At 46.6% G+C, this 27,736-nt stretch overlaps 1 protein-coding gene across 2 annotated transcripts in view; it reads right to left on the minus strand.

The window, feature by feature from the left end:
- pdia5 (protein disulfide isomerase family A, member 5) overlaps nucleotides 1–27,736 on the minus strand; it is a 108,820-nt gene that overhangs the window by 17,032 nt on the left and 64,052 nt on the right. For both annotated transcript variants that reach the window (XM_067987073.1, XM_067987072.1), the window contains exon 15: nucleotides 4,818–4,888. In XM_067987073.1, coding sequence (XP_067843174.1) covers nucleotides 4,818–4,888 — 71 coding nt within the window. The remainder of the gene's footprint in view (nucleotides 1–4,817; nucleotides 4,889–27,736) is intronic.

The following is a 27,736-nucleotide window of genomic DNA, read 5'->3' on the forward strand; positions in this document are numbered from 1 at the left end:
GAGGAGGAGGCTCTGTAAACATCTCCAGCCTCAATGATGGCGGAGTCCAGTACGTGAGTGCAAAAGACAAGGCTGAAGCGTTTGCAACCATCTTCAGCCAGAAGTGCCGAGTGGATGATCCATCTCGGCCTCCTCCTGGTATCCCCACCATCACAGAAGCCAGTCTTCAGCCAATTCGATTCACTCCACGTGATACCTAGAAACGGCTGAGTGCACTGGATACAACAAAGGCTATGGGCCCCGACAACATCCCGGCTGTAGTGCTGAGGACTTGTGCTCCAGAACTAGCTGCGCCTCTAGCCAAACTGTTCCAGTACAGCTACAACACTGGCATCTACCCGACAATGTGGAAAATTGCCCAGGTATGTCCTGTCCACAAAAAGCAGGACAAATCCAATCCGGCCAATTACCGCCCCATCAGTCTACTCTCAATCGTCAGCAAAGTGATGGAAGGTGTTGTCGACAGTGCTATCAAGTGGCACTTACTCACCAATAACCTGCTCACCGATGCTCAGTTTGGATTCCGCCAGGACTACTCGGCTCCAGACCTCATTACAGCCTTGGTCCAAACATGGACAAAAGAGCTGAATTCAAGAGGTAAGAGTGACTGCCCTTGACATCAAGGCAACACTGGACCGAGTGTGGCACCAAGGAGTCCTAGGAAAATTGAAGTCAATGGGAATCAGGGGGAAAACTCTCCAGTGGCTGAAATCATATCTAACACAAAGGAAGATGGTAGTGGTTGTTGGAGGCCAATTATCTCAGCCCCAGGACATTGCTACACGAGTTCCTCAGGGCAGTGTCCTGGGCCCAACCATCTGCAGCTGCTTCATCAATGACCTTCCCTCCATCATCAGGTCAGAAATGGGGATGTTCGCTGATGATTGCACAGTGTTCAGTTCCATTCGCAACCCCTCAGATAATGAAGCAGTCCGTGCCCGCATGCAGCGAGACCTGGACAACATCCAGGCTTGGGCTGATAAGTGTCAAGTAACATTTGTGCCAGACAAGAGCCAGGCAATGACCATCTCCAACAAGAGAGTCTAACCACCTTCCCTTGACATTCAACTGCATTACCATCGCCGAATCCCCCACCATCAACATCCTGGGGGTCACCACTGACCAGAAACTTAACTGGATCAGCCATATAAATACTGTGGCTACAAGAGCAGGTCAGAGGCTGGGTGTTCTGCGGCGAGTGACTCACCTCCTGACTCCCTAAAGCCTTTCCACCATCTACAAGGCACAAGTCAGGAGTGTGATGGAATACTCTCCACTTGCCTGGATGAGTGCAGCTCCAACAACACTTAAGAAGCTCGACACAATCCAGGACAAAGCAGCCCGCTTGATTGGCACCCCATCCACCACCCTAAACATTCACTCCCTTCACCACCGGCGCACAGTGGCTGCAGTGTGTACCATTCACAAGATGCACTGCAGCAACTCGCCAAGACTTCTTCAACAGCACCTCCCAAACCCACGACCTCTACCACCTAGAAGGACAAGGGCAGTAGGCACATGGGAACAGCACCACCTGCACGTTCCCCTCCAAGTCACACACCATCCTGACTTGGAAATATATCGCCGTTCCTTCATTGTCGCTGGGTCAAAATCCTGGAACTCCCTTCCTAACAGCACCGCGGGAGAACCTTGACCACACGGACTGCAGCGGTTCAAGGCGGCGGCTCACCACCACCTTCTCAAGGGCAATTAGGGATGGGTAATAAATGCTGGCCTTGCCAGTGACGCCCACATCCCATGAATGAATAAAAAAAACCTACTTTAGTCACCTCTTCAAAAAATTCAATTAGGTTCGTCAAGCATGACCTACCCTTTACAAATCTATGCTGGCTCTCTCTGATCAGCTGAAAATTTTCAAGGTGTTCAGTCACTGTATCATAGAAAGGTTACAGCATGGAAGGAGGCCATTCAGCCCATCGAGTCCGCACCAGCTCTATGCAAGAGCAATCCCGCTAGTCCCACTCGCCGCCCTATCCCCGTAGCCCTGCAAATTTTTTTCCTTTCAAGTACTTATCCAGTTCGCTTTTGAAGGCCATGATTGAATCTGCTTCCGTGACCCCTTCGGGCAATGCATTCCAGATCCTAACCACTCGCTGTGTAAAAGTTTTTTTCTCATGTCACCGTAAATCTATGCCCTCTGGTTCTTGACCCTTCCGCCAATAGGAACAGTTTCTCTCTATCTACTCTGTCTCGGCCCTTCATGATTTTGAATATCTCTATCAAATCCCCTTGTAACCTTCTCTGTTCCAAGAAGAAGAACCCCAGCTTCTCCAGTCTATCCACATAACTAAAGTCCCTCCTCCCTGGAATCATTCTAGTAATTCTCTTCTGCACCCTCTCTAAGGCCTTCACATCTTTCCTAAAGTGCGGTGCCCAGAACTGGACACAATACTCCAGTTGTGGCCAAACCAGCGTTTTATAAAGGTTCATCATGACTTCCATACTTTTGTACTCTATGCCTCTATTTATAAAGCCCAGGATCCTGAATGCTTTTTTAAACTGTTTTCTCAACCTGCCCTGTCACCTTCAACGATTTATGCACATGTACCCCCAGATCTCTCTGTTCCTGTACCCCTTTTAGAATTGTGCCCTCTAGTTTATATTGCCTCTCCTCGTTCTTCCTACTGAAATGTATCATTTTGCACTTTTCTGCGTTAAACTTGATCTGCCACGTGTCCGCCCATGCCACCAGCCTGTCGATATCACTGTCCTCCTCACTGTTCATTACCCTTCCAATTTTTGTGTCACCTGCAAATTTAGAAATTGTACCTGTACACCCAAGTCCAAGCTATTAACATATATCAAGAAAATCAGTGGTCCCAGCACCGACCCCTGGGGAACACCACTGTACACCTCCCTCTAGTCCGAAAAACAACTGTTTCCTGTCACTTAGCCAATTCTGTATCCATATTGCTACTGCCCCTTTTATTCCATGGGCCGCAATCTTGATGACAAGCCTACCGTACGTTACTTTATCAAATGCCTTTTGGAAATCCATACACACCACATCAACTGCATTGCCCTCATCTACCCTCTCTTACCTCATCAAAAAACTCTATCAGGTTAGTTAAACACGATTTGCCTTTAACAAATCCATGCTGGCTTTTCCTAATCAATCCACAATCGTCCAACTGACTGTTAATTCTTTCACGGATTATCGTTTCTAAAAGTTTCCCCACCACCGATGTTAAACTGACTGGCCTGTAGTTGCTGGGTTTATCCTTACACCATCTGTTGAACAAGGGTCGAACATTTGCAATTCTCCAGTCCTCTAGCACCACCCCCATATCTACAGATGTTTGGAAAATTATGGCCGATACCGTCACAATTTCCACCCATAATTCCCTCAGCAACCTAGGATGCATCCCATCCGGACCGGGTGACTTATCCTTAATTATAGACTCTAGTAATTTCCCGACCACAGATGTTAGGCTAACTGATTTACATTTCTTTTTGTAATAAAAGAACCGGGGTTTGGGGGGGGGGGGGGGGGGGGGGAGTGGGGAGAAGAAGGAATTTGTTTTAGGCAGAGAATTGTTACGATCTGGAACGCACTGCCTGAAAGGGCGGTGGAAGCAGATTCAATAATAACTTTCAAAAGGGAATTGGATAAATACTTGAAGGGGCTGTGGGGAAAGAGCAGGGGCAGTGGGACTTATTGGATAGCTCTGTCAGAGAGCTAGCAAAGGCATGATAGGCCGAATGGCCTCCTTCCGCGCAGTATCATTTTATGAGAAACAAAATACATGCCATTTCTTTCGGTTAATTTGATCAGGCCTCAGCACGCCAGCTTCGGGTCAGGAAAGGTCATCTCGGCGGGGAGGAGTGGGAGACAATTATTTTTAAAGAAGCATTAAAGGGGGCCATGTTCTGTCTCCAAGCGCTGCTCCGTCAGCCGAGGCAAAGTGTCACTGTCTGAAGCTACGGTGAGGTCCACAGCCCCGGAACATTCCAGCGTGAAGGTGAGAGGCTGAGGAAAAGCAAATAAAAATGGGGAGGGGAAAAGAACGCAAACTTCTGATCCAGCTGGGACACGAGTAGCTTTTGTACTCTCCGGGTTAGTTCTGTATTTCTGTTGTTCGACTCTCTGGCAGACACGTGCACAAGTGCTCCCCCCCCAGCTCGCCGCGAAGTTAATTCCCTCCAAGTTGGCAGAGTCGTCAAAAACTGCAAGTACAAGCACTGCAGTAATGAGTTACTACACAGTGATTGAAAAACAAAGACCCGTTTCTTTGACCACAATTCCAACGGCATGAGGTTAGTCTCATCCTATCTGATAGGCTTAGATGAGGGTCGGGGTGGGAGGAGGCTCACGTGGAGCATAAACACCGGCATGGACCAGTTGGGCCGAATGGCCTCTTTCCGTGCTGTAGATTCTCTGTAATTCTATATCTCCGGATGAAGGCTGCCGAGAGGGAATCCCTGTTATCCAATGTCCCCACAACGTCAAGTTTCTGTTCAGCGAATCAGAAGTGACGAGGTTTGGCTGTCTTTGCCTCATCTGATGCGTGCTTTTTCAGCATGGTAACTATTTGGGAGCGGGAACCCGGTTTGAATTTTCTCCTCTTGCACGCCAAGGGGGCGCAGAGACCAATTGCAGCGGCCCTTGCAGCAGAAATCAGCTAATCCAGCCCCCAGAGTCCAGGGGAAGGCTTCAGGTTAGATCCTGCTCTGTGCTGAGTGTTCTACACTCTGGGCATTTATCAACTGAACCAACGGGGGGAAGCTGATACAATTTCATACGAATGAATTGTTTCACACCAAGTTTAAGAGGCAGGAACAGTCCATAAAATTACCTTTCGTTCTTCTTTAAAATGGTCGGCGGCTGTTGTGAAATGTGGCACAGCATTCTTACAGTGAGGGCACCCTAGAAAAAAAAACAATGAAAGAGCAGTTCGTAAATCACCCTGGTCACATGTGAAAGCTTGATCTGGCAGATTTGATTAGGTTGTTAAAAGAAGAAAAAAAAAATCAAAATTTAGCTTTCATCACATCTATCCAACCTAGTGGTATAACGATGGGATAAGTATAATGCCATGTTTGTTTTCCCAAAGCTTTTGTGATCAAATCCCTTCATGTGCATTATCCTCATGGGAACTACTTATTATAGCATTTTATGCGCAGAAATAATTCCCACGTGACATTTCTGGAATAGATCCGTTCCAGTCTCCAGCTTCCTCGTGCGTGGGTATTAGCAGAATTAATCGGACGTGGCATTCATCCCACTTGTACACAAGGCCTTCATAGTTCAACAAGGCTTCGTGATCAGTCAATAAACAAATATTGACACCATACGTGGATTATGCGTCACTCGTGATTAGTGAGGATGGGTCACAAAGACCCAAGTGGAGGCCATTCGGCCCATCTGACTTATTCCTTCCACAGGGAACTACGATCTCCGCCTCTTGAACAATCCCGAGGTTTTGCCCCCCACTACCCCTACCTGAAAGACCGTTCCTGGTATTGCTCACTCTTGGTGTGAAGAAGAGCTTCCTGCATTTTACCAGTTTGCACCCATGTCCCCTTGTCCTGCAGGCAATGGTTTACTTGAGGTGGTACTCAGGATTTACTTTTCTATTCCACTTAATATCTTTACATAATCTAAATTAGAGGTCTCCTCTCATTGCCTCCTTTCAAGGCTTAACATTACAGGGTTATTGTAACCTTTCCTCAACTCGGTCCTCTTGACACAGCAGTATCAGCTGTGGGCCAGTGGGTAGCACTCTTTGCCTCTGAATCAGAAGGTTGTGGGTTCAGGGACTCGAGCACAAAATCCAAGCTGATACTCCAGTGCAGTACTGAGGGAATGCAGCACTGTCGGAGGTGCCGTCTTTCAGATGAGAAGTTAAAACTGAGGCCCCTATCTGCCCTCTCAGGTGGACATAAAAAGATCCCATGGCACTATTTTGAAGAAAAGCAGGGGAATTCTCCCCATTGTCCTGGCCAACATTTATCCTTCAAACAGCATCACTAAAACGGATTATCTGGTCATTATCACATTGCTATTTGTGGGACCTTGCCTGTGCGCAAATTGGCTGCCGCGTTTCCTACATTACAACGGTGACTACACTTCAAAAGTACTTCATTGGCTGAAAAGAGCTTTGGGACGTCCTGAAGTCGTGAAAGGTGCTATATAAACGCAAGTCTTTCTTTCTTTCCGTCACTGCACCATTTCTTGGGTTTGAGTGGGGCAGAGGGGAGGGAAAACAGGGTGGGGAGGGGGGGTTAGGAGGAATTAATCACAATTCTACTGTAGGTGGGTACTCTTGTTCTCATAAGAATTCCCACTCACAGTATGCAGCAGCTGGAATCACTTCAAACAGGATCTGGCTAGGAGTGGCATGGAGGGGAGGTCTGCAATGACAGATTGGGCCCCTAAACACGGAACATGCGTGTCAAATGTGGGATGGTTGGTTTGTACGTACAGTTTGAGATTCAGGCAGAAGATTGAGCAAATAGTCAAAAAAGATCAACAAGTGACGAGTGTTGAAGTGAACGATCGCACAGCATTTTTACAGTACATATCACACTGTTTAGTACAGTGGGTAAGCAGCAAGAATGAGCAGAGATGTTTTTTCTGTACTTCAAATGGACCAGAAAATTTCAATTACTTTTGATGGGAACTGCCAATCCCAACAATCCAGAGCAATGTGCAAACCTCAGGACCACCAATGCACAAGGCATTCTACAGCCACATTACATCTATCTGAACTGTACAACTTAACACACCTGCGCCCATGGAGAACGTTCTTCCCCAACACCATTAGACTATGCGCCAAATTTGTGTGGCGTTAATTTGTAACCCCTACCTCTTGTACTTTCCTATACATCCATCAGCTGCTTTGATGGTGGTTAACCTGTGGTGCGAGATAGAAAATAGTGCAGTTCCCTTTTCCCCACCGCCACGGCCCCATAACTCAATAGGCAAATACATCACATGGCCTGGTACGGCACTGAGTCAGACAGACAAGGAAGATCCCAGATTTGACCGATAATCTGTGCAGTTAGTCAACAACAGGCCTCAGTGTTCTTGGAGTTTGGAAAGAACAATCAGCCTGGGAATGTTAATCTGCAATCCCAGCTTGAACTAGGTGTAGGCGAATGCTGACTTAGGCAAGATCTGGATTTGACGGTCCCAAAGTTTAAACAGGCACCCAATACTCGCTAACCAAGTTCGCTCACACGTGAAGAATGGCCCTTCGATGAGGTGTAGGTGGCTACCGGTGGGTACCATCCCCCCCCAAAAAAGTCACTGGCTTCAGGGAGGACAGGCAAGGGTAGAGAACTGCAAGAAAACTGGAGTGGGAAAAGGGAACAAACATGATAGTGCCACACAAACTTGTATGTTGGCTAAACAGGTGTCAGCCGTGGCTCAGAGGGTAACACTCTCGCCTCTGAGTCCAGAAAGGGTTCAAGCACCACTCCAGAGACTTGAGCACAAAATCTAAGCTGACGCTCCAGTGAATCACTGAGGGAGTGCTGCACTGCAGGAGGTGCCGTCTTCAGATCAGATGTTAAACCGAGGCTCCGTTCCCCACTCAGGTGGATTGCAAAAGATCCAGTGGCACTATCTCGAAGAGGAGCAGGGGAGTTATCCCCGGTGTCTTGGCCATTATTTACCTCTCAACCAACATCACTAAAACAGATTGCTGTTAGTGGGACCTTGCTGTGCACAATTTGGCTGCCTCGTTTCCTACAATACAACACTTCAAAAGTACTTCATTGGTTTGAAAAAGCGCTTAGGAATGTCCTGAAGTCGTGAAAGGCGCGTATATAAAGTATTTTTTTTCTTTTTAAACATGTAGAATATGTAGTTGCATATGGGAAGAGGGACGTCCTCTCACTCAAATGTGCACCACAGACTCCCCCCCCCCCCGCCCAGCCCCCCCCCCCCCCCCGCCCGCCCCCCCCCCCCCCCCCCCGCCCCCACCCCCCAGCCCCCCGCCCCCGCCCCACCCACCCCTCCACCCCCCCCCCCCACCCCCCCCCCCCCCCCCCCCCCCACCTTCTACTCTCACCTCCCCAAGGCTCCGAAAGGCAATGACTCCTTGCTTGGATATGGTTCCACAGCAGCCCAAACCGGCCACTATTCATGCGTGAGCGTCAACGACGAGTGCCAGCCAGCAATTCAACTCCGGGATAACCCCGACCTCACTCAACATTCACAACATCAGCATTGCTAGCTGGGGTCGCTGGATAGCAATAAGGAGCAGGGCACGGAGACTAATCATAGCACCCTGGCCGAGATCAGCGCTCCTCGGTACAGATCAGCGGATCAAAACTGGGGACCTTCCTGGTGTGTAAAACTCAGCTATTCACCGGATAGAACTCCCTGAGCTATCAGTTGAGCTGTCACTACATTTTTGAGAGAACACGGCATCTCTGACAGTCTACGAACTGTCGTTCAAAATCAGATCATGAGGGATTTGTTGCACAATACATTATCGCCCACCAGACATTTCAAACAACAACCGTACATTGTGGACTAGAACTTGCTGCAAATGCAACCACCCAAAGAAGCCACCCCTGGGAGATTGCACGGAAATCTGCCCACATTCCCTGGCTGCTTGAGACGGCATGGGACGGGACCATGCATAAAAGACCACTTCTTTTCGGTGTGTGGGAGTCCGTATTCTTTTGTTCCTTCAATTATGAGATCCCGTTTCTGGTCTCCCTGTCAGTTACCAACCTCCATTATGATTGTAAACAATCTTACAACACCAAGTTATAGTCCAACAATTTTATTTGAAAATCACAAGCTTTCAGAGGCTTCCTCCTTCGTCAGGTAAATGTCAGCAAATCCTTGAACCTTTCGCATTTATATTCAGAGAACAATACCTGGTGATTACAGATAATCATTCCAACTGCCCGTTGTCAAGGCAATTAAAGTGTTGAGACAGAGAAGTGTTACCTACAGGACCACCGAATATACAAACGGCCAGAACACAAAACAGAGAGAGAGAGGGAGAAACATCTGAAAGGAAGAGAAAGACTGAAAATGACCCGTTGAATTAAAAACAGATAACTTTTATTCGCTGGTGGGGTTACGTGTAGCGCGACATGAACCCAAGATCCCGGTTGAGGCCGTCCTCATGGGTGCGGAACTTGGCTATCAATTTCTGCTCGACGATTTTGCGTTGTCGTGTGTCTCGAAGGCCGCCTTGGAGTATGCTTACCCGAAGATCGGTGGCTGAATGTTCTTGACTGCTGAAGTGTTCCCCGACTGGGAGGGAACCCTCCTGTCTGGCGATTGTTGCGCGGTGTCCGTTCATCTGTTGTCGCAGCGTCTGCATGGTCTCGCCAATGTACCATGCTCCAGGGCATCCTTTCCTGCAACGTATGAGGTAGACAACGTTGGCCGAGTCACAGGAGTATGAACCATGTACCTGGTGGGTGGTGTCCTCTCGTGTGATGGTGGTATCTGTGTTGATGATCTGGCATGTCTTGCAGAGGTTGCCATGGCAGGGTTGTGTGGTGTCGTGGGCGCTGTTCTCCTGAAAGCTGGGTAATTTGCCGCGAACGATGGTCTGTTTGAGGTTGGGTGGCTGTTTAAAGGCGAGTAGTGGAGGCGTGGGGATGGCCATAGCGAGGTGTTCGTCGTCATCGATGACATGTTGAAGGCTGCGGAGAACATGGCGTAGTTTCTCCGCTCCGGGGAAGTACTGGACGACGAAGGGTACTCTGTTGGTTGCGTCCCGTGTTAGTCTTCTGAGGAGGTCTATGCGATTTTTCGCTGTGGCCCGTCGGAACTGTCGATCGACGAGTCGAGTGTCATATCCCGTTCTTACGAGGGCGTCTTTCAGTGTCTGTAGGTGTCCATCGCGTTCCTCCTTGTCTGAGCAGATCCTGTGTATTCGCAGGGCCTGTCCATAGGGGATGGCCTCTTTGACGTGGTTAGGGTGGAAGCTGGAAAAGTGGAGCATCGTGAGGTTGTCCGTGGGCTTGCGGTAGAGTGAGGTGCTGAGGTGCCCGTCATTGATGGAGATTTGTGTGTCCAAGAAAGAAACCGATTCTGAGGAGTAGTCCATGGTGAGCTTGATGGTGGGATGGAACTTGTTGATGTTATCGTGTAGTCTCTTTAGTGATTCTTCGCCGTGGGTCCATAGGAAGAAAATGTCGTCGATGTATCTGGTGTATAGCGTTGGTTGGAGGTCCTGTGCAGTGAAGAGGTCCTGCTCGAACTTGTGCATGAAAATGTTGGCGTATTGGGGTGCGAATTTGGTCCCCATGGCTGTTCCGTGTGTTTGGGTAAAGAACTGGTTATCGAAGGTGAAGACATTGTGATCCAGGATGAAGCGGATGAGTTGTAGGATGGCGTCTGGAGATTGACTGTTGTTGGTGTTGAGTACTGAGGCTGTTGCAGCGATGCCGTCATCATGGTGGATACTGGTGTAGAGTGCCGAGACGTCCATCGTGGTGAGAAGTGTTCCTGGTTCAACTGGTCCGTGGGTACTGAGTTTTTGTAGGAAGTCTGTAGTGTCGCGACAGAAGCTGGGGGTTCCCTGTATGATGGGTTTCAGGATGCCCTCGACGTATCCAGAGAGGTTCTCACACAGGGTTCCATTGCCTGATACGATAGGACGTCCGGGTGTGTTGGCTTTGTGTATCTTTGGGAGGCAGTAGAAGTCTCCCACGCGGGGAGTACGTGGGATGAGAGCGCGTAGGATGTTTTGAAGGTCTGGATCGAAGGTCTTGATCAGTTTGTTGAGCTGGTGGGTGTGCTCTTTGGTCGGGTCTGTGGGTGACCGTCTGTAGTGTTCCTGGTTGTCCAGTTGTCAGTATGCTTCTTTGCAATAGCCCGTTCTGTTCTGTATGACGATGGCTCCTCCTTTGTCCGCTGGTTTGATGACGATGTTGCGGCTGGTCTTGAGAGCGTTGATGGCGTTGCGTTGTGCTCGGGTGACATTCTGGACTGTCTTGAGTGCGGCTGATGAATCTGGCATTGACGCATTTCCTGACAGCTTGAGCATACATGTCAAGCTTAGGGCAGCGACCCTCCGGAGGAGTCCAGTTTGACTCTTTCTTCTTCGGTTGCTGTACCGCGGATCCCTCTGTCTGCTGTTCCGGATCGTTGATTGTTTCATTGGGTTCGCTGCTGAAATCTTGGGATTTGTGGAAGAATTCCCGGAGCCTCATTCTCCTGAGGAATTCCTCTGTGTCCGCCGCGAGACCAATGGGGTCCATTTTGGTAGTGGGGCAGAAATTGAGCCCTCGGCTGAGAACTTCGATTTCGTCTGGTTGAAGGGTGTGGTCAGACAAATTGACGATAGACTTCCCTGTGGTTGCAACCATGGTACCAGGGGAAGCTTGGTTGATGCAGGTGGTGGTGCCGAGTTTCTCAAGCTTCCTGCTCTTGGTTTTCATGTAGGTAGCGTAGTTCCGTTGCCTCGTCTGTTTGGCGGTGCCTCGTAGCTGGTCTGCTGTATCCCGAGTACAGGTTGAGAGTATGGGCTCTATCTTGGTTTCGAGGTTGCGGCGTCTGCTGTAGAGTTGGTGTACGAGATGGTTGCGGAGTGTGCGAGAGGTACGACGGCAGAGTCTCTCAGCGTAATCTGAGTTGTATGTGGACTTGAGTGGGTTCGTGATCTGTAGTCCTTTCGGGATCTTGTCTGCTTTCTTGCAGCTCTGTAAAAACTTGATGTCTGTGTCTATATGCGCGATCTTCTTGGATATCCTTTCCACTGTGAGCCGGCAGTTTGTGGTGTCGATGGTAGCAATGATGTTTCTCCCTCTCTCTCTCTCTCTCTCTGTTTTGAGCTCTGGTCGTTTGTATATTCGGTGGTCCTGTAGGTAACACCTCTCTGTCTGAACACTTTGATTGCCTTGACAACGGGCAGTTGGAATGATTATCTGTAATCACCAGGTATTGTTCTCTGAATATAAATGTGAAAGGTTCAAGGATTTGCTGACATTCACCTGACGAAAGAGGAAGCCTCCGAAAGCTTGTGATTTTTAAATAAAATTGTTGGACTATAACTTGGTGTTGTAAGATTGTTTACATTTGTCAACCCCAGTCCATCACCGGCATCTCCACTCCATTTATGATGTTCTTTAACTGGCCAGTAGGGGACGCAAGAGAGCAGGTCAGAAATGGCTCTCATCCTCTACCCCCCACCCCCTCCCAATGGGGTACCACCTGGCCTCTAATCGAGAAGAAGGAAGATCACAGGTATGAAATTATTACTCAGCACTCGGCTGAGCTCCATCAGGTGGGCCGCTAGTCCGTGCTACAGTAGGCCTGGCTACGTGAGCTAATCTTGAAATGCTTTGTAGAGGGAGCACGTGGCTTTCCCACAGACGAGTGAACATTAATGCAAGTTAAATCAGAATGACAGTGATGGGCTAAACTAATACAAGGCATGTTTGAGAAAAGTTCACATCATCTAAATCAGTATGTCAATTTTGGTGTTTTGTCTTTGGAAATACAGCATGCACATTCCACACCAGATTCTTTGTCCATCTCCTCAGCTGGGCGGTACAACAATATCTCTCTCATATCTGTATTTCAAATCCCTCGTGCTGCTCCTTCCACGTTTTTTTTTCTCTTGCTCCCCAATAGCGACGACGTGGAGATGCCGGTGATGGACTGGGGTGGACAAATGTACGGAGTCGTACAACACCAGGTTATAGTCCAACAGCTTTATTTGAAATCACAAGCAAAGCTTCGAAAGCTTGTGATTTCAAATAAAGCTGTTGGACTATAACCTGGTGTTGTACGACTCCTTACATTTCCCCAATAGCGGGCCTCATTCTAAACTAGTTACCAAGCCAAGTTAGGTCACTAAAAAGGCACACACAGACAACTTTTCAGCCTATTCGATGTTTACGACTGCCTGCACCACTGCAATACACGTTTTCCAGTACTGCTTAAATCACCGGATTTTGCTGTCAAAGCAAACCATCCTTTTGTCCCCGTGATGAAATGGATTTCTGTGACATTGTGCGTGCTCGAGAGAAAGGCTTACTGGGGAGCTAAACTAGGCACCTGCAGAGCAACGATTCTGGTCTGGTGCCTCGAGTCACCCATGTAAGCATTTGAGCAAACCGAAATTGACCTGACAGAGTGCTGGATGGATGCCCAAACTTTCAGATCAGATGAGTGCTCACATTATACTGTTCGTAATCATACTTGCTGGCCACAGATTGTGCCGCCTGGGAGGTCAAACAGCTAGGCATTGTTTTCGACAACAAGCCCCCTTTTCAAAAGGCGTCTCTGTTGAGAGCGTCTTGCATTCGTTGCTGCAGCAGAAATTAATTGATGCACCCAGCTTCTATTATTCCCATCTCGTAATTCCAATGATTTTTGAGTGTCCCATCTCAACCTCATAACCTGCAGCAGGCCATGTAGAGTTCCACATATAGCTATACAAGCGAGCCACATACTTCTGCTCCGGACCAACACAATGAGCCAACTGTGTAGTAATTCAATAAAAGCAGGTTTGTGAAAAATGTGCAAGTTCTAATAACAAGAAATTGCACAGAATCTAAACAGCTACAGCCAGTTACCATAAAATGATTTTTTTAAATATAGAACTTGGCTTTTGCATGAAAGGGAACTTAAAACTACGGTTACAAACTAGTTATATCCTGGGGCTTGATGCATTTGAGATGGTGGCGTCTGCAATTCACCTTTCAAGTCGCTTCAAAATTCAAATTCAGCTCAGGGAAAATAGGTTTAGGCCTGTTCCCACTGGCAGAAAATGGTCAGCAGTGCAAACAATGACGCTCCAGAGAAAAACACTTCCAAGATCCCAGCAGAGGGGCCTAGGATAGAGGATGCGTTTCATACTGAATCATTCTTGCCATCTTCAAGTCTAAATGACATACGCACTGAAGCACCGTCTTCTCCTGGTGACCACAATCCCCTTTTCAAAATGATTTGGGATTGGGAAGGAAGCGGGTATTTATCATCCAGCAACATGAAGGTTTGTGCTCTCAGTTTCACAAACACCAAGTTTCTCATCCCTCCCAGACTGAGCACTATGGAGGACAGATTACCCAGGATGCTGTCGAGCACTTAAGAATGAGAAATGATCTTTCCCTCATCATAAGGTCAGGAGTGGGACTGTTCACTGATGTTCCCACAGTGTTCAGCTCCATTCACAACTCCTCCAATAATGAAGCAGCTCATGCCAGCCTACAGCAGGACGTGGACAACATCAAGGCTTGGACTGACATGTGGCATGAGTGTCACCTGCCACCTAAGTGCTGGGCAACGACCAGCTCCAAGAAAAGATCCAATCATTGCCCCTAACCTTCAATAGCAACGCCATCAACATCCTGAGGATGGGTGGAGGTCACCACTGGTCAGAAATTTGACTGGAACAGCCATATCAACAACATGGCTAGAAGAGCAGGGCAAAGGCTGGGTACCCTGTCCTCTGTGATAAAAGACTCACCTCCTGACCCCTAAAAGTCTTACCACGATCCACAAGGCTCAAGTCAGGAATGCGATGGAATACTCAAAACTCGCCTGGATTCTTGCAGCAGCAGCAGCAATACTCAAAAAGCTCACCACCACCCAGGACAGAGCAGCCTACTTAATCGGTACCCTTGCCACAAGATGCTATACCAACCCCTCCACCATTGCTGCACTGTGGCTGCAATATGTACTAACTACAGAATGCATTGCAGCAACACACCAGGCTTACTTCGACAGCTGCAACCAGCCCTATGACCTCTACTGTCATGAAGGACAAGAACGCAAGATCATAGAAATACCAGCCCCTTCAATTTTCACACCATCATGACTTGGACCTGTATCATTGTTCTGTTATGGTTGCCAAGTTAAGTCCTAGAATTCTCTGCCTAACATCACTTTAGGAGCAACATCACAAGAACTACAGTGGTTCATGGAGAAGACACACTACCTTCTTGAGGCAATTAGGATTGACAATAAAATCGTCATCCATATCCAGAAAACTATTAAAAAAGGCTTCATACAGTGACACCACAAGTCCTGGCCAGAATGGAGATGATTGGGTAATTCCCCCATCAATCACGCCTGGAGACTGCACTGCTGTAAGTGACTGGGATAGATTTTATTCACATAATTTATATATGTAACTATCCTCCACTCACTGCATTTTGCTGGAGAAATAATCCTGCTTTTATCGGGAGACTTTGCTGTAGTTTCGGTCATGAGTTCTGTTTGCTGTAGTTTGTAGACTCTGTTTAAATAGACTCCATGTTTGCTGTAAGTCCCGCCCCGCCTCCAACTCATTGGCTGTCAGTGGTATCAATACTCTGATTTAAAAAAAGGCCATTTGACCCATCTAGCTCGTTCCTCGGACAATCCCGTGCATGTCTACCTCAATCAGTTAATTAGCAACCAGTTACAGAATGCAACTGGCAGCTATTTGGGACCAAGTTGCTTTCTCCTTCTTTTGACCGTGGCACCTTTGCAAAATCAGAATTGTGTTTTTTTTTCTTTTCAGATATTGGGCATTGGAATGGGAAGGTAAGTAATTACATCAATAAACAATACATTCCGCAGTTCTCCGACACTGCTGCTGATAAACAATATTTCTACCATCTTAGAGAAGTTACAACTTTTCCCAATGGCTGGTGGTCAAGTGTGTGGGAAACCATGTCAGGTTTCCTAGCTGGGAAAGAACTGCTCCATTGCTGCAAGTTTTTTTTTATTCGTCCATGGGATGTGGGCGTCGCTGGCAAGGCCAGCATTTATTGCCCATCCCTAATTGCCCTCGAGAAGGTGGTGGTGAGCCGCCTTCTTGAACTGCTGCAGTCCGTGTGGTGACGGTTCTCCCACAGTGCTTTTAGGAAGGGAGTTCCAGGATTTTGACCCAGCGACAATGAAGGAACGGCGATATATTTCCAAGTCGGGATGGTGTGTGACTTGGAGGGGAACATGCAGGTGGTGTTGTTCCCATGTGCCTGCTGCTCTTGTCCTTCTAGGTGGTAGAGGTCGCGGGTTTGGGAGGTGCTGTCGAAGAAGCCTTGGCGAGTTGCTGCAGTGCATCCTGTGGATGGTACAAACTGCAGCCACAGTGCGCCAGTGGTGAAGGGAGTGAATGTTTAGGGTGGTGGATGGGGTGCCAATCAAGCGGGCTGCTTTATCTTGGATGGTGTCCAGCTTCTTGAGTGTTGTTGGAGCTGCACTCATCCAAGCAAGTGGAGAGTATTCCATCACAATCCTGACTTGTGCCTTGTAGATGGTGGAAAGGCTTTGGGGAGTCAGGAGGTGAGTCACTCGCCGCAGAATACCCAGCCTCTGACCTGCTCTCGTAGCCACAGTATTTATATGGCTGGTCCAGTTAAGTTTCTGGTCAATGGTGACCCCCAGGATGTTGATGGTGAGGGATTCAGCGATGGTAATGCCGTTGAATGTCAAGGGGAGATGGTTAGACTCTCTCTTGTTGGAGATGGTCATTGCCTGGCACTTATCTGGCGCGAATGTTACTTGCCACTTATGAGCCCAAGCCTGGATGTTGTCCAGGTCTTGCTGCATGCGGGCTTGGACTGCTTTATTATTTGAGGGGTTGCGAATGGAACTGAACACTGTGCAGTCATCAGCAAACATCCCCATTTCTGACCTTATGATGGAGGGAAGGTCATTGATGAAGCAGCTGAAGATGGTTGGGGCTAGGACACTGCCCTGAGGAACTCCTGCAGCAATGTCCTGGGGCTGAGATGATTGGCCTCCAACAACCACTACCATAAGTAGTTCATCAATCAGCACACAGCTCCCACAGAGGTAGCAAGGATCGGCATCCTTTCTGGTCTTGGTTGCCGATCTTTGAGCTATAATGTCATTCAAAAAAATATCAATTCCAGTCATGAGTCAGCTAATATTTTGACCCTAGCCCTTACTCAGTACTGTTCCCCTGTTACCATTTGCAAAAAGTGTTCTTTTAAAAAAAAAATGGAAGTTCTGCACTCAAGTCTCTTACTCCTGCTATTACTTCTAAATTCAGACAATGCTCTCTTTAAGTGGTGTGTAATTTGCAAGATAAGCGTCAGCCTTGGCTCAGTGGTATCACTCTCGCCTGTAAATCAGAGGGTTGTGGGTTCATGTCCCACCCCAGACTTCGGCACATAATCTAGGCTGACGCTTTAGTACAGCAATGAGGGAGTGATGCGCTCTCAGAGGTACCGCCTTTCGGTTGAGACGTTAAATCAAGGCTCTGTCGATCCTCTCAGGTGGGCATAAAAGATCCCATGGCACTATTCTTCCCGTGTCCTGTCCAACTACATTTCCCTGCATAACAACAGTGACTACACTTTAAAAAAAAAATTAATTGGCGATGAAGCGCTTTGGGACGTCCCAAGCTTGTGGAAGGCACAGTTCTATTCCTCTGACTCTGCCTTTTGTGTACTCTCCTTCCAATAGGAACGGGAGTAGGCCATTTAACCCTCAAGCCTGTTCCACCATTTCTATTAGATTATGGCCGATCTGCATCTCAACTCCATCTACCCGCCTTGGTTCCGTAACCCTCACTAACCATTCCTAACAAAAATCTCATCAATCTCAGATTTGAAATTTTCAATTGAAATAGCTTTTTTGGTGAGAAGCAGACCATTCCTTTCAGTGACCCCTCATACCTCCTTCTTTGGCACAACATCATTTTTGTCTGATTACACCTCCATGTAATGCCGTACGATGCTTTTCTATATTAAAGGCGCTATATAAATGCAAGTAGTTATTGTTATGAGCAAAGAACAGCTGTGATGTTTTCCTCTCCCAGTAGGGCAGTGTCTGGCATCCGCTTACTGTGTCCGGCATCCGCTTACTGTGTCCATAAGATGACATGAGAAAGATTAGTAACGCACTGTGTGAGGGTTATGAACCATGGCCTACCCACTCTATGGTGCAGTGCATTAGCACTTCAACACACCATGCTCAGATTGGCTTCTTTTCCAACAGGGAAGTGGAGGAGGAGGAAGTAGTGGGGGGGGGGGGGGGGGGAGGGGTAGGCTGTACAGCAAAACGTCAATGTTTTTTTGTTAACAATATATCTGCACCCAAGTATTCTGGATAACTTGTCCCATTTGGGAATTTGCCACTCCCCCTCTAGGAGAGGATCTATCATTGTCAGGCTTTTTTGAAACAACCTTGGACGTGAATTTTAAAACTATGTTACAAATTGCATTTCTGCAATATAATGTGAGAAGCCAAATGGAAGGTGGTGCTAATTAGTGAACAGTTGATATGCAGCTACTTAAATCCAAATACAAGACCTATTTACTTATGTACAAAGAACATGCCTCTCTTATCAGAGACTCTAACAATGCTGGGAAAATGTTTAACCCAAGTACAGGATCCAATTCAATAATTCTACAAACTTGTCAGTCAAGTTTATCAAGTACCATAACTACCTTAGGTGAATCCTTAATCAGAGTACAGAATCTACCATACATATAGGGTCATCTAAAACACAGAATATGGAACTCGCTACCACTTGGAATGGTTGAGGTGAATAGCAAAGATACATTTAAGGGGAAGCCAGATAAGTACATGAGGGAGAAAGGAATAGAAGATGCATGCTGATAGGGTGAGATGAAGTAAGGTGGGAGGAGGCTCGTGTGAAGCATAAACACCGGCACCGGCCAGGACCTACTCCGTTAATGGTAGGGCGTTGGGGAGAGTTATAGAACAAAGAGATCTAGGAGTACAGGTTCATAGCTCCTTGAAAGTGGAGTCACAGGTGGATAGGGTGGTGAAGAAGGCATTCAGCATGCTTGGTTTCATTGGTCAGAACATTGAATACAGGAGTTGGGATGTCTTGTTGAAGTTGTACAAGACATTAGTAAGGCCACACTTGGAATACTATGTACAGTTCTGGTCACCCTATTACAGAAAGGATATTATTAAACTAGAAAGAGTGCAGAAAAGATTTACTAGGATGCTACCGGGACTTGATGGCTTGACTTATAGGGAGAGGTTGGATAGACTGAGACTTTTTTCCCTGGAGAGTAGGAGGTTTAGGGGTGATCTTATAGAAGTCTATAAAATAATGAGGGGCATAGATAAGGTAGATAGTCAAAATCAGTTCCCAAAGGTAGGGGAGTCTATAACGAAGGGGCATAGATTTAAGGTGAGAGGGGAGATACACAAAAGGGTCCAGAGGGGCAATTTTTTCACTCAAAGGGTGGTGAGTGTCTGCAACGAGCTGCCAGAGGCAGTAGTAGAGGCGGGTACAATTTTGTCTTTTAAAAAGCATTTGGACAGTTACATGGGTATAGAGGGATATGGGCCAAGTGCAGGCAGCTGGGACTAGCTTAGTGGTATAAACTGGGCGACATGGACATGTTGGGCCGAAGGGCCTGTTTCCATGTTGTAAACTTCTATGATTCTAGAACTGTTGGGCTGAATGGCCTGTTTCTGTGCTGTAAAATTCTATGTAATTATAAGTATCTAATGATAGCCCCAATATGTCAATGATTCTGATTGAACAGACAAACTGGTGTCAACCCCCCAAAGTGGTTGCAATAGTCCAGTTTCCAGGGTTCCTTTGATGGCCCAATTGACAAATGGACACTGGGCTTTGCGAACTGAGTCATGCAAACCAGAAGGTAGCAGGTTCGATATGCAGTCTGTGTTAATTCAGCTGATTTCAGCTGGGGTAATGGTAGGAGTGTTAAAACTGCCTTCAGTAGCTTGAGCTACAGAGGACAAAAATAACCCGGGTTCCTGCTCCTCATTGCGATCCAGTCACTCCTGCTGCAAAGTGAGTGTGTGGAGATTGGATAAGGACAGGATTGAGAATGGTGCTCACCTCCTGGTCAAATAGTTTGCTGACACTCTTGACCAGGGCCCACACAAAAAGAAAGGCTATTTAGGAGACGTGCCGCAGGGTAGTTGGCACTCATGGAACTGAATCGAGACTTTTGGGAGCAGAGAGAAAATTGGGGAGGGAACGGTGAAAGGAAAGTAGTCCAGCTTCACAGTGCTGCAGTATTACTTGCTCCGAAGTGATGTCAAAGCATGCATTAAGCTACAGAAGTGTTATGCCTGTGTCTGTTAGGGATCTAGTGCAAATTTCCCAAAAAATCCAACTCTCAACAGCCATCAGAATGAAGTCTGTCCTGGCTACTGTTGCCATGCCAACTTTTTTTTTTCCTTTTTGATCACACTTATTATTATCGATTATGTGACAGAGAACTCTATTCCACTGTAATGCTACAGAATCCTGTAAACTATATAAAAGGGACACTTCCAGGACAGTGCTGGAAATAACAAGCCTGCATTTATATAAATCATCACACCTCTCAGGATGTCTCAAAAGTGCAAAATGCTTAAAATGCTGCTGGTTGTTGGGAAGACTAGGACTGAGAGAATTTGCCGTAACTTTTTGTTTGTCAAACGCATTAACTCCATTCTTAAATGGAGGAAAATCATTTAAAAAAAAATATATATATATACACATGGGCAGAGATCAAGAGAGAGCCGTAACATCTCACAAAGGAATAGGTTCAGCAGACAGTGAAAAGAATCGATAAAGGGTTGGGAACAGAGATAAAACACATGGATTTTCCCTGGAATTGATTTATATTTCCGGCTCGTTTTTACTAAAGCGGGAAGGTGACTCTCCTCACGAGAGTTGAATTTTCAACCTTGATTATCCAAGTCTCTTGATGTCAAATTGTCCCTTGCAGATTTCAGACTATCGGTCAAAGACGGCTGTTTTCCCTCTAGGCCCACTAGAGGGGCAACCCCAGGGCCGACTGCTGAAAAGACAGGCCTCATGTAGCCCCACTGAAACCCTACAGCATCCGCTGCTGCCTCAACCCAGTGTAACCCCTCAATCTTTTGTGAGGTCCCCAGTCGCCAGGCTAGGAACGTACCCCAGCCATGTTGCCGAATACTCCCTACCTGGTGTATAGAACTGTATAACTATCAGTATGTGCACCTGCAAATATCATTCTGTTAAAACATGATTTGAGAGGGTGTCCATCTCTTTTACAAAACAATGAAAAAGGCAGCTATTTTGTATGGAATTAGCTCTGCAGCGAGGCAAATTCTAGACTCCACTTTAGATCTATTTCCTATAATGATACTGCACAGGAGGCCATTCAGCCTATCGTGCCTGTGCTCTCCAATTAGTGCTCCTCCTCCTGCTCTTTTCCCAAAGCCCTGCAAATCTTTTCCTTTTCAAGTATATATCCAATTTCCTTTTTGAAAGTTACTAACGAATCTGCTTCCACTATCCTTTCAAGCAGTGCATTCCAGATCATCATAACTCGCTGAGTCAAAAAAAAATTCTCATCTCCCCCCCTGGTTCTTTTGCCAATTATCTTATATCTGTGTCTTCCTGGCAGTGGAAACAGTTTCTGCTTATCTGCTCTATCAATATCCTTCATAATTTTGAACACCTCTACTAAATCTCCCCTTAATCTTCTCTGCTCTAGGGAAAACAATCCCAGCTTTTCTATCTCTCCACATATTTCTATGTAGGTTTATCATTTCTCCCCCTTCTTATTAAATCTCCTCCCTAGCAATTAAGAATACAAGGATTACTGCTGCGAAATAGCACCAGGTCTAATTACACTACCTATATCTGAGTGCAGCCACTATAATTGCCAAGGATGCAGAAACTGTTATAGACCGATCAGTAGTGTATCATTGACAACACAGAGCATCGACTGTTCTTTACTGGCTGCGAAAAATGAGTTTGGGCAGTCTCAATCTGGTTCTGGGATTCCCTCCCTAAACCTCTCTGTACTCCTTTAAGACGCTCCTTAAAACCTATCTGTTGTCCTAATATCTCCTTATGTGGCTCGGTGTCAAATTTTATTTGATAATGGCTCCTGTGAAGCGCCTCGGGACGTTTTACTCTGTTAAGGGCACTGTATAAATGCAAATTGTTGTTGTTGTTGTAGTTCCCCAGTAGCTTCAATCCCACACCACAAGACTGGCCCAAAACTGTAACACTAAACTGACAGTTTCACTTAGAGATGCCAGAAGGATGGCTGGTGAGCAGAGGTGGCGGGGGAGCTATTGCGAGGTTGAGGTTAGGGTGCAGCAGCATTGATGAGACAAAGTAAAAGCAGCTCTACAGTCCGTCTAACCCATCCAAAAATTAACCTGGGGGGGGCGTTCTTGATGCCATCACTGAGTGCAAAGAGTCATTCTATGACATGTAGGTAGGGTCAGATGACGTAGGTAGGGTCAGATGACGTAGGGTGGGGAGGAGGCTTGTGTGAAGCATAAACACCGGCAGAGACCAGTTATGCCAAATGGGCTGTTTCTGTGCTGTAAAATTCTATGTGAATCAAATCCTCAGCAAAAGGAATTATTTTGATTCTATAAGGAATCATTTTATTGCATTTTTTTGGTACAACCTTATTTTGGATAGAGCTGTAGATGTACATTTTTCTTAAAAGTGAGCAAGTGAACATCTAAATATCAGTGAAATATGACTTTTATATTCATCTAAGGGAGAGAGGGGAGAAAAAAAAACTTGTATGCTCCTCAAGGTGAAGGATATCCATACTGGGGAAAGGAGTATTTGTTCATTTTGTCATTTAGTATCTAGCATTCTCAGGTAGATACTGCAGAGGATGCATCCTGAGTGAAGCAACCTTTGGTCTACCCCAGTGGTATCTCAACTCCAAGTTCTATGGAAATCTGTTATTCCGTTGGGTCAGGATTGCAACCAATAAATGGCAATAAATTGATTAACGTGAGTTTATTCTTTGGTGGGGACGGGTGCCGTGGGGGAATTACAGGAGTTGGAAAACAAGGATGTCTTATTTACTGTACACTATCTAGTCGCAGTAAAGTCACTGCGACGTTTTAAAAAGTAGGATCACCTACCTACGGCCTGGTCCTTCCTCTTTATTTTTTTTGAATGCGGTTTATGCGATAGGACAGGCGTATCATCCGACGGGGGAAATCAGCGGGACAGGGTCCCTTAAAGCGCGTAACTTGCTGAAGTCCCACGGCAGCCAAGTGATCGTCCCCCACTCCTTCGCTGCACAGGATCCGCGGTCGCAGAGCGGTCCTCGGTTCTTTTCAACGGAGGCAGCCTGCAGGCGAGATCGTGCTTTACGCAGCGTGGGAAACAAGCTGGTCAAAAAAAAAACTTTTAAAAAGTAACTTCCAAAACACTCTACATTGGAGTTAGAAACAGTGGTTTTAGGAGAGTGGGACTTTGCTAGTGGATAATAATCCACATTTATAAGAACCCCTACTGCAGTATGACTATCCTATTTTCTTATTCATCCATCTTCCACATATGTTGTAGTCACGGCAATAGAGTTGGGCTACCTTTAAATTCATGTTCAGGTCCAGCTCATGAACTGATATGTCAAAAACAGTGTCTTCCTTTGGAAGGCAAGACCAAACAATAATGGACCCATCTTTTGTTTCTTTATTGTACTATTAACACCCCCTTTTTGCCTTGCTCCATCATCCCTTTTGTCATTTAATCACAGACCTTCCCTTTTGTTCTTTTCTCACCCCCAACCCTATTTTCCCCTGGCTGCGTACTTGCTTAAAAACTGTTAAATCTCTAACTTCTTCCAGTTCTGATCAAAGGTCATCAACCTGAAACTCTGTTTCTCTCTCCTCAGATGCTGCAGGCCTGCTGAGTCTTTCCAGAATTTTCTGTTTTTAATTCAGATTGCCAACATGCGCAGTATTTTTGCTTTTGTCCAAACAATAACTGCTCTACACGGCCCCCTTACAAAGGGAGGTGCTCTTGGAGATTAACCCATTGGATGTCAGGAGCTCAAGTCAAGTGAGTTTCCACTTATCAACCTGTCTTCTAATATTAATTCTGCAACGCACCTGCCAACACGTTACTCAGTGATAGTTATCTAATGTTTTATTGCCAAATGAATTGAATAACTATCTAAATTTACACAAATCTTAATCTCAGTGGCATACTATATGCCAGGCACTAAAGATATGCAACATCTACATTTAACTTCAGAAGAGTGTGGAGGAGGAAATAATTTGAGACACGTGCAGATTTTTGGAATAATTAAAGATTTGCTTTGCACCATAAAGATGCATTCTCTGAGAGAGAGTTTGGTTCTAAAAGAAGTGTGCTGCTACTTTTTAAAGCAGATCAGCTTGCAGTTGACCATCCTCCTCTGAGAAAGAGAGGGGGACAATAGACAGATCAGTGAAGTATCCAGGTTACGACCGATGACCTTTAATGCCACCGAGCTTAGGGCTGTGCTAACTTGATTGATCTCCACATTCTGAGAGGGAGTACAGCTGTCAGGTACCCTTCTTCCTAAGACGGCCATGCTTTTAGCATATCACGAAAAACATACTTGGGAGTATCCAAGACGGAAACCCAGCCTCTAACACATTGGGTACTAAAGCCATGCTGATTCCTCCGCCCACTTTTGGCACACAGGCCTCACACGTATGTGAAATTACCAGTTGAACTTTGACCCTTTGCTGCTGTACCATTCAAACAGTATATAGAACAGTTACCAGCCTTGAAGCAGTCCATTTGGAATGAGGTCCAGGTTGGGTTGATATCTCTCAATGTTCTGAAACCTACAATTTTCCTTGTGCAGCAAAACCAGCTATTTGGTCCCACGGATTGGAACAATTAGCACGAGAGGCAAGACACTGCCTGATAACTGGACTCCATCCAAACAATTGGTCCTCTGAACTTGGGATGTTTGTGGACTATCTTTCTTACTCCAATGGTCTCATAGCTTATGAGTGTTGGGCTCAGAGCTGAACCCCTTTTTACAGGACAGAATCGCACTGCTGTCCTGTAAAGGCCTGTCTGCAGACAGAGATTTGACGCCGTGATGTCAACTTTCGAGCAACTGCGCAGTTGTCTCCCCCTCTGCCGTCGGAGCTGCAAATTCCAGCTTGATGCAGCCGCAAAGAACACCCACCACCGGATCATTTCACGTACATACAAGCAGTGTCAATAGAGGCTAATCAGAGCTTTAATTCTTTGCAGAACTGAAAATAAAATACATTAAGATGCCAGCAAATTCATACTTGAAAGAAAGACTTGCATTTATATAGCGCCTTTCGCCACCTCAGGACATCTCAAAGTGCTTTACAGCCAATGAAGTACTTCTGAAGTGTAGTCACTGTTGTAATGTAGGAAACGTGGCAGCCAATTTGCGCACAGCAAGGTCCCATAAACAGCAACATGATAATGACCAGATAATCTGTTTTAGTGATGTTGGTTGATGGATAAGTTTTGGTTAGGATACTGGGGAGAACTCCTCTGCTCCTCTTAAAAAAAAGTGCCATGAGATCTTTTACGTCCACCTGAGGGGGCAGCAGGACCTCGGTGTAACATCTCATCCAAAAGACGACACCTCCGACAGTGCAGCATTCCCTCAGTACAGCACGCGAGTGTCAGCCTAGATTTTGTACTCAAGTCTCTGGAGAGGGACTTGAACCCACAACCGTCTGACTCAGAGGCGAGAGTGCTACCAACTGAGTCACGGCTAACACTGGAAGGAAATCCCCTCCTCCCCCACCAGAGGTTTGGTCCTCCTCCATGGCAACACCCAGCGCCTAGCCCTCTCGGCAACACCCAGCGCCGAGCCCTCTCGGCAACACCCAGCGCCGAGCCCTCTCGGCAACACCCAGCGCCGAGCCCTCTCGGCAACACCCAGCGCCTAGCCCTCTCGGCAACACCCAGCGCCTAGCCCTCTCGGCAACACCCAGCGCCTAGCCCTCTCGGCAACACCCAGCGCCTAGCCCTCTCGGCAACACCCAGCGCCTAGCCCTCTCGGCAACACCCAGCGCCTAGCCCTCTCGGCAACACCCAGCGCCTAGCCCTCTCGGCAACACCCAGCGCCTAGCCCTCTCGGCAACACCCAGCGCCTAGCCCTCTCGGCAACACCCAGCGCCTAGCCCTCTCGGCAACACCCAGCGCCTAGCCCTCTCGGCAACACCCAGCGCCTAGCCCTCTCGGCAACACCCAGCGCCTAGCCCTCTCGGCAACACCCAGCGCCTAGCCCTCTCGGCAACACCCAGCGCCTAGCCCTCTCGGCAACACCCAGCGCCTAGCCCTCTCGGCAACACCCAGCGCCTAGCCCTCTCGGTCATTGTTTTGCATACCACAGAGGAGAAGAAAAATATTAATTCCGCAAGATGTAAAGCCGCTGAGCAGCTTTCTAATAACCCAGCACAGAACAATTTTTTTTCCACCTTAATCGCATTTTGCAGATTAACGTTCTTCTAGAGGAAGGAGCGCTTACCTTTGGATTAGTACCTTGCCACTTCTACTCAACTCATTTTTTTTCTTTTAGTGTTCAGCCTTCAAAGACTGCTAGGTGCGACCAGCCTACAGAGTCAATTTGCATATGAATTGAAACTTGGAACAAAGAGGACCATGAAGTTCAAATGATAATACTACAAGAAGGATTTCACTGATGTGTTTTTAAGGCTAATGCTCAATCGGGAGGTGGGGAAAGAGGAGGGAGAGCTATGGCACAAGGAGTTTAAAAAAAGATTCGGGGGTATGTAACCGAGCTTTGCCCCCCCCCCCCACCCATTCATAACAATGGAAGGATTTGTTACAACAGCCAAAGCTTTAATACTCCGTTTTGCTATGGACTTCTTGGGATTGGGAATGGCAAGAGGATTTATAATTTAAATTAGGGAACAGCTGGCTCTTGGAGAACGTGGTTCTTTTTTGCAAGGTTATCACAAGGACAACTTTGCCACATTTTACAAAGGTTGACATCAGCCTTTCAATGTTGGTTAACTTTCTCTTCAAAAACTTCAGATTTTGTCCAATATTCAAAATTACTTTTCTCAGATTAGCTCACTTGATGCCGTGCACTTTGCTACTGTGCACATGTAAAATATTACACCAAAAATATACATCAAAAGTGTTACAGGCAGTGTGAAAATTCAGGAAGTCTGCTACGTGTAACAATTTTTCCGTTATGTTTGGTTGATGACACCCCATTGTCTAACGTTTTAAAACCGCGTATCCTCCGACTCTCTGTGCCGCAGGAGATTGCGATCTTTCTGTATCTATCCCTCTCCCTTTCCTTTGCTCTCTCGCTGTGTGTTGGAGAATCATACAGAAAACTTTCTAAATCCTAACAGACTATTGTGTCATGTCTTGTAGAGTTTGCAATTTCTCAAGATGAGACACTATGTTTACTTGTGTGTTTTAAAAAAAATTTAGTTTAAACAAACTTGAGTTAAGAGAGATTGAAGAGGTGAGATGAATCAATGAACACGAGGAAAAGAAAAACTGTGAATGCTAAAAATCAAATGAAAACAGAAAATGTACAGTAAGCCCGTCAGCATCTGAACAGGAAAGTTTTCAGTTAAGTCCTTCGATCAAAATGCTAACTTTGCCTTTCAGATCTGACCAGCATTTTCTGTTTTTATTGTGCAAGGTGAATGGTCACTTATAACTCCATACGCTTTTCGAAAATACACCAGCCTTCAGAACTGTCTAAGGAAGAGTCACATAGGAAAAAAAAAGGAAAGGAAAATAGAAGCAGGAGTAGGCCATTCGGCAACTTTGAGCCTACTCTGCCATTCAATATGATAATGGCTGATCCTCTATCTCAATACCATATTCCCGCTCTCTCTCCATACCCCTTGATGCCTTTTGTGTCTAGAAACCTATCCAGCTCCTTTTTAAATATATTCAATGACTTGGCCTCCACAGCCTTCTGTGGTAGAGAATTCCACAGGTTCACCACCCTCTGAGTGAAGAAATTTCTCCTCATCTCAGTCCTAAATGTCCTATCCCGTATCCTGAGACTGTGACCCCTCGTTCTGGAC

The sequence above is a fragment of the Heptranchias perlo genome, chromosome 7 (genome assembly GCF_035084215.1).
Source record: "Heptranchias perlo isolate sHepPer1 chromosome 7, sHepPer1.hap1, whole genome shotgun sequence".
In the NCBI taxonomy this organism is placed as follows: domain Eukaryota; kingdom Metazoa; phylum Chordata; class Chondrichthyes; order Hexanchiformes; family Hexanchidae; genus Heptranchias; species Heptranchias perlo.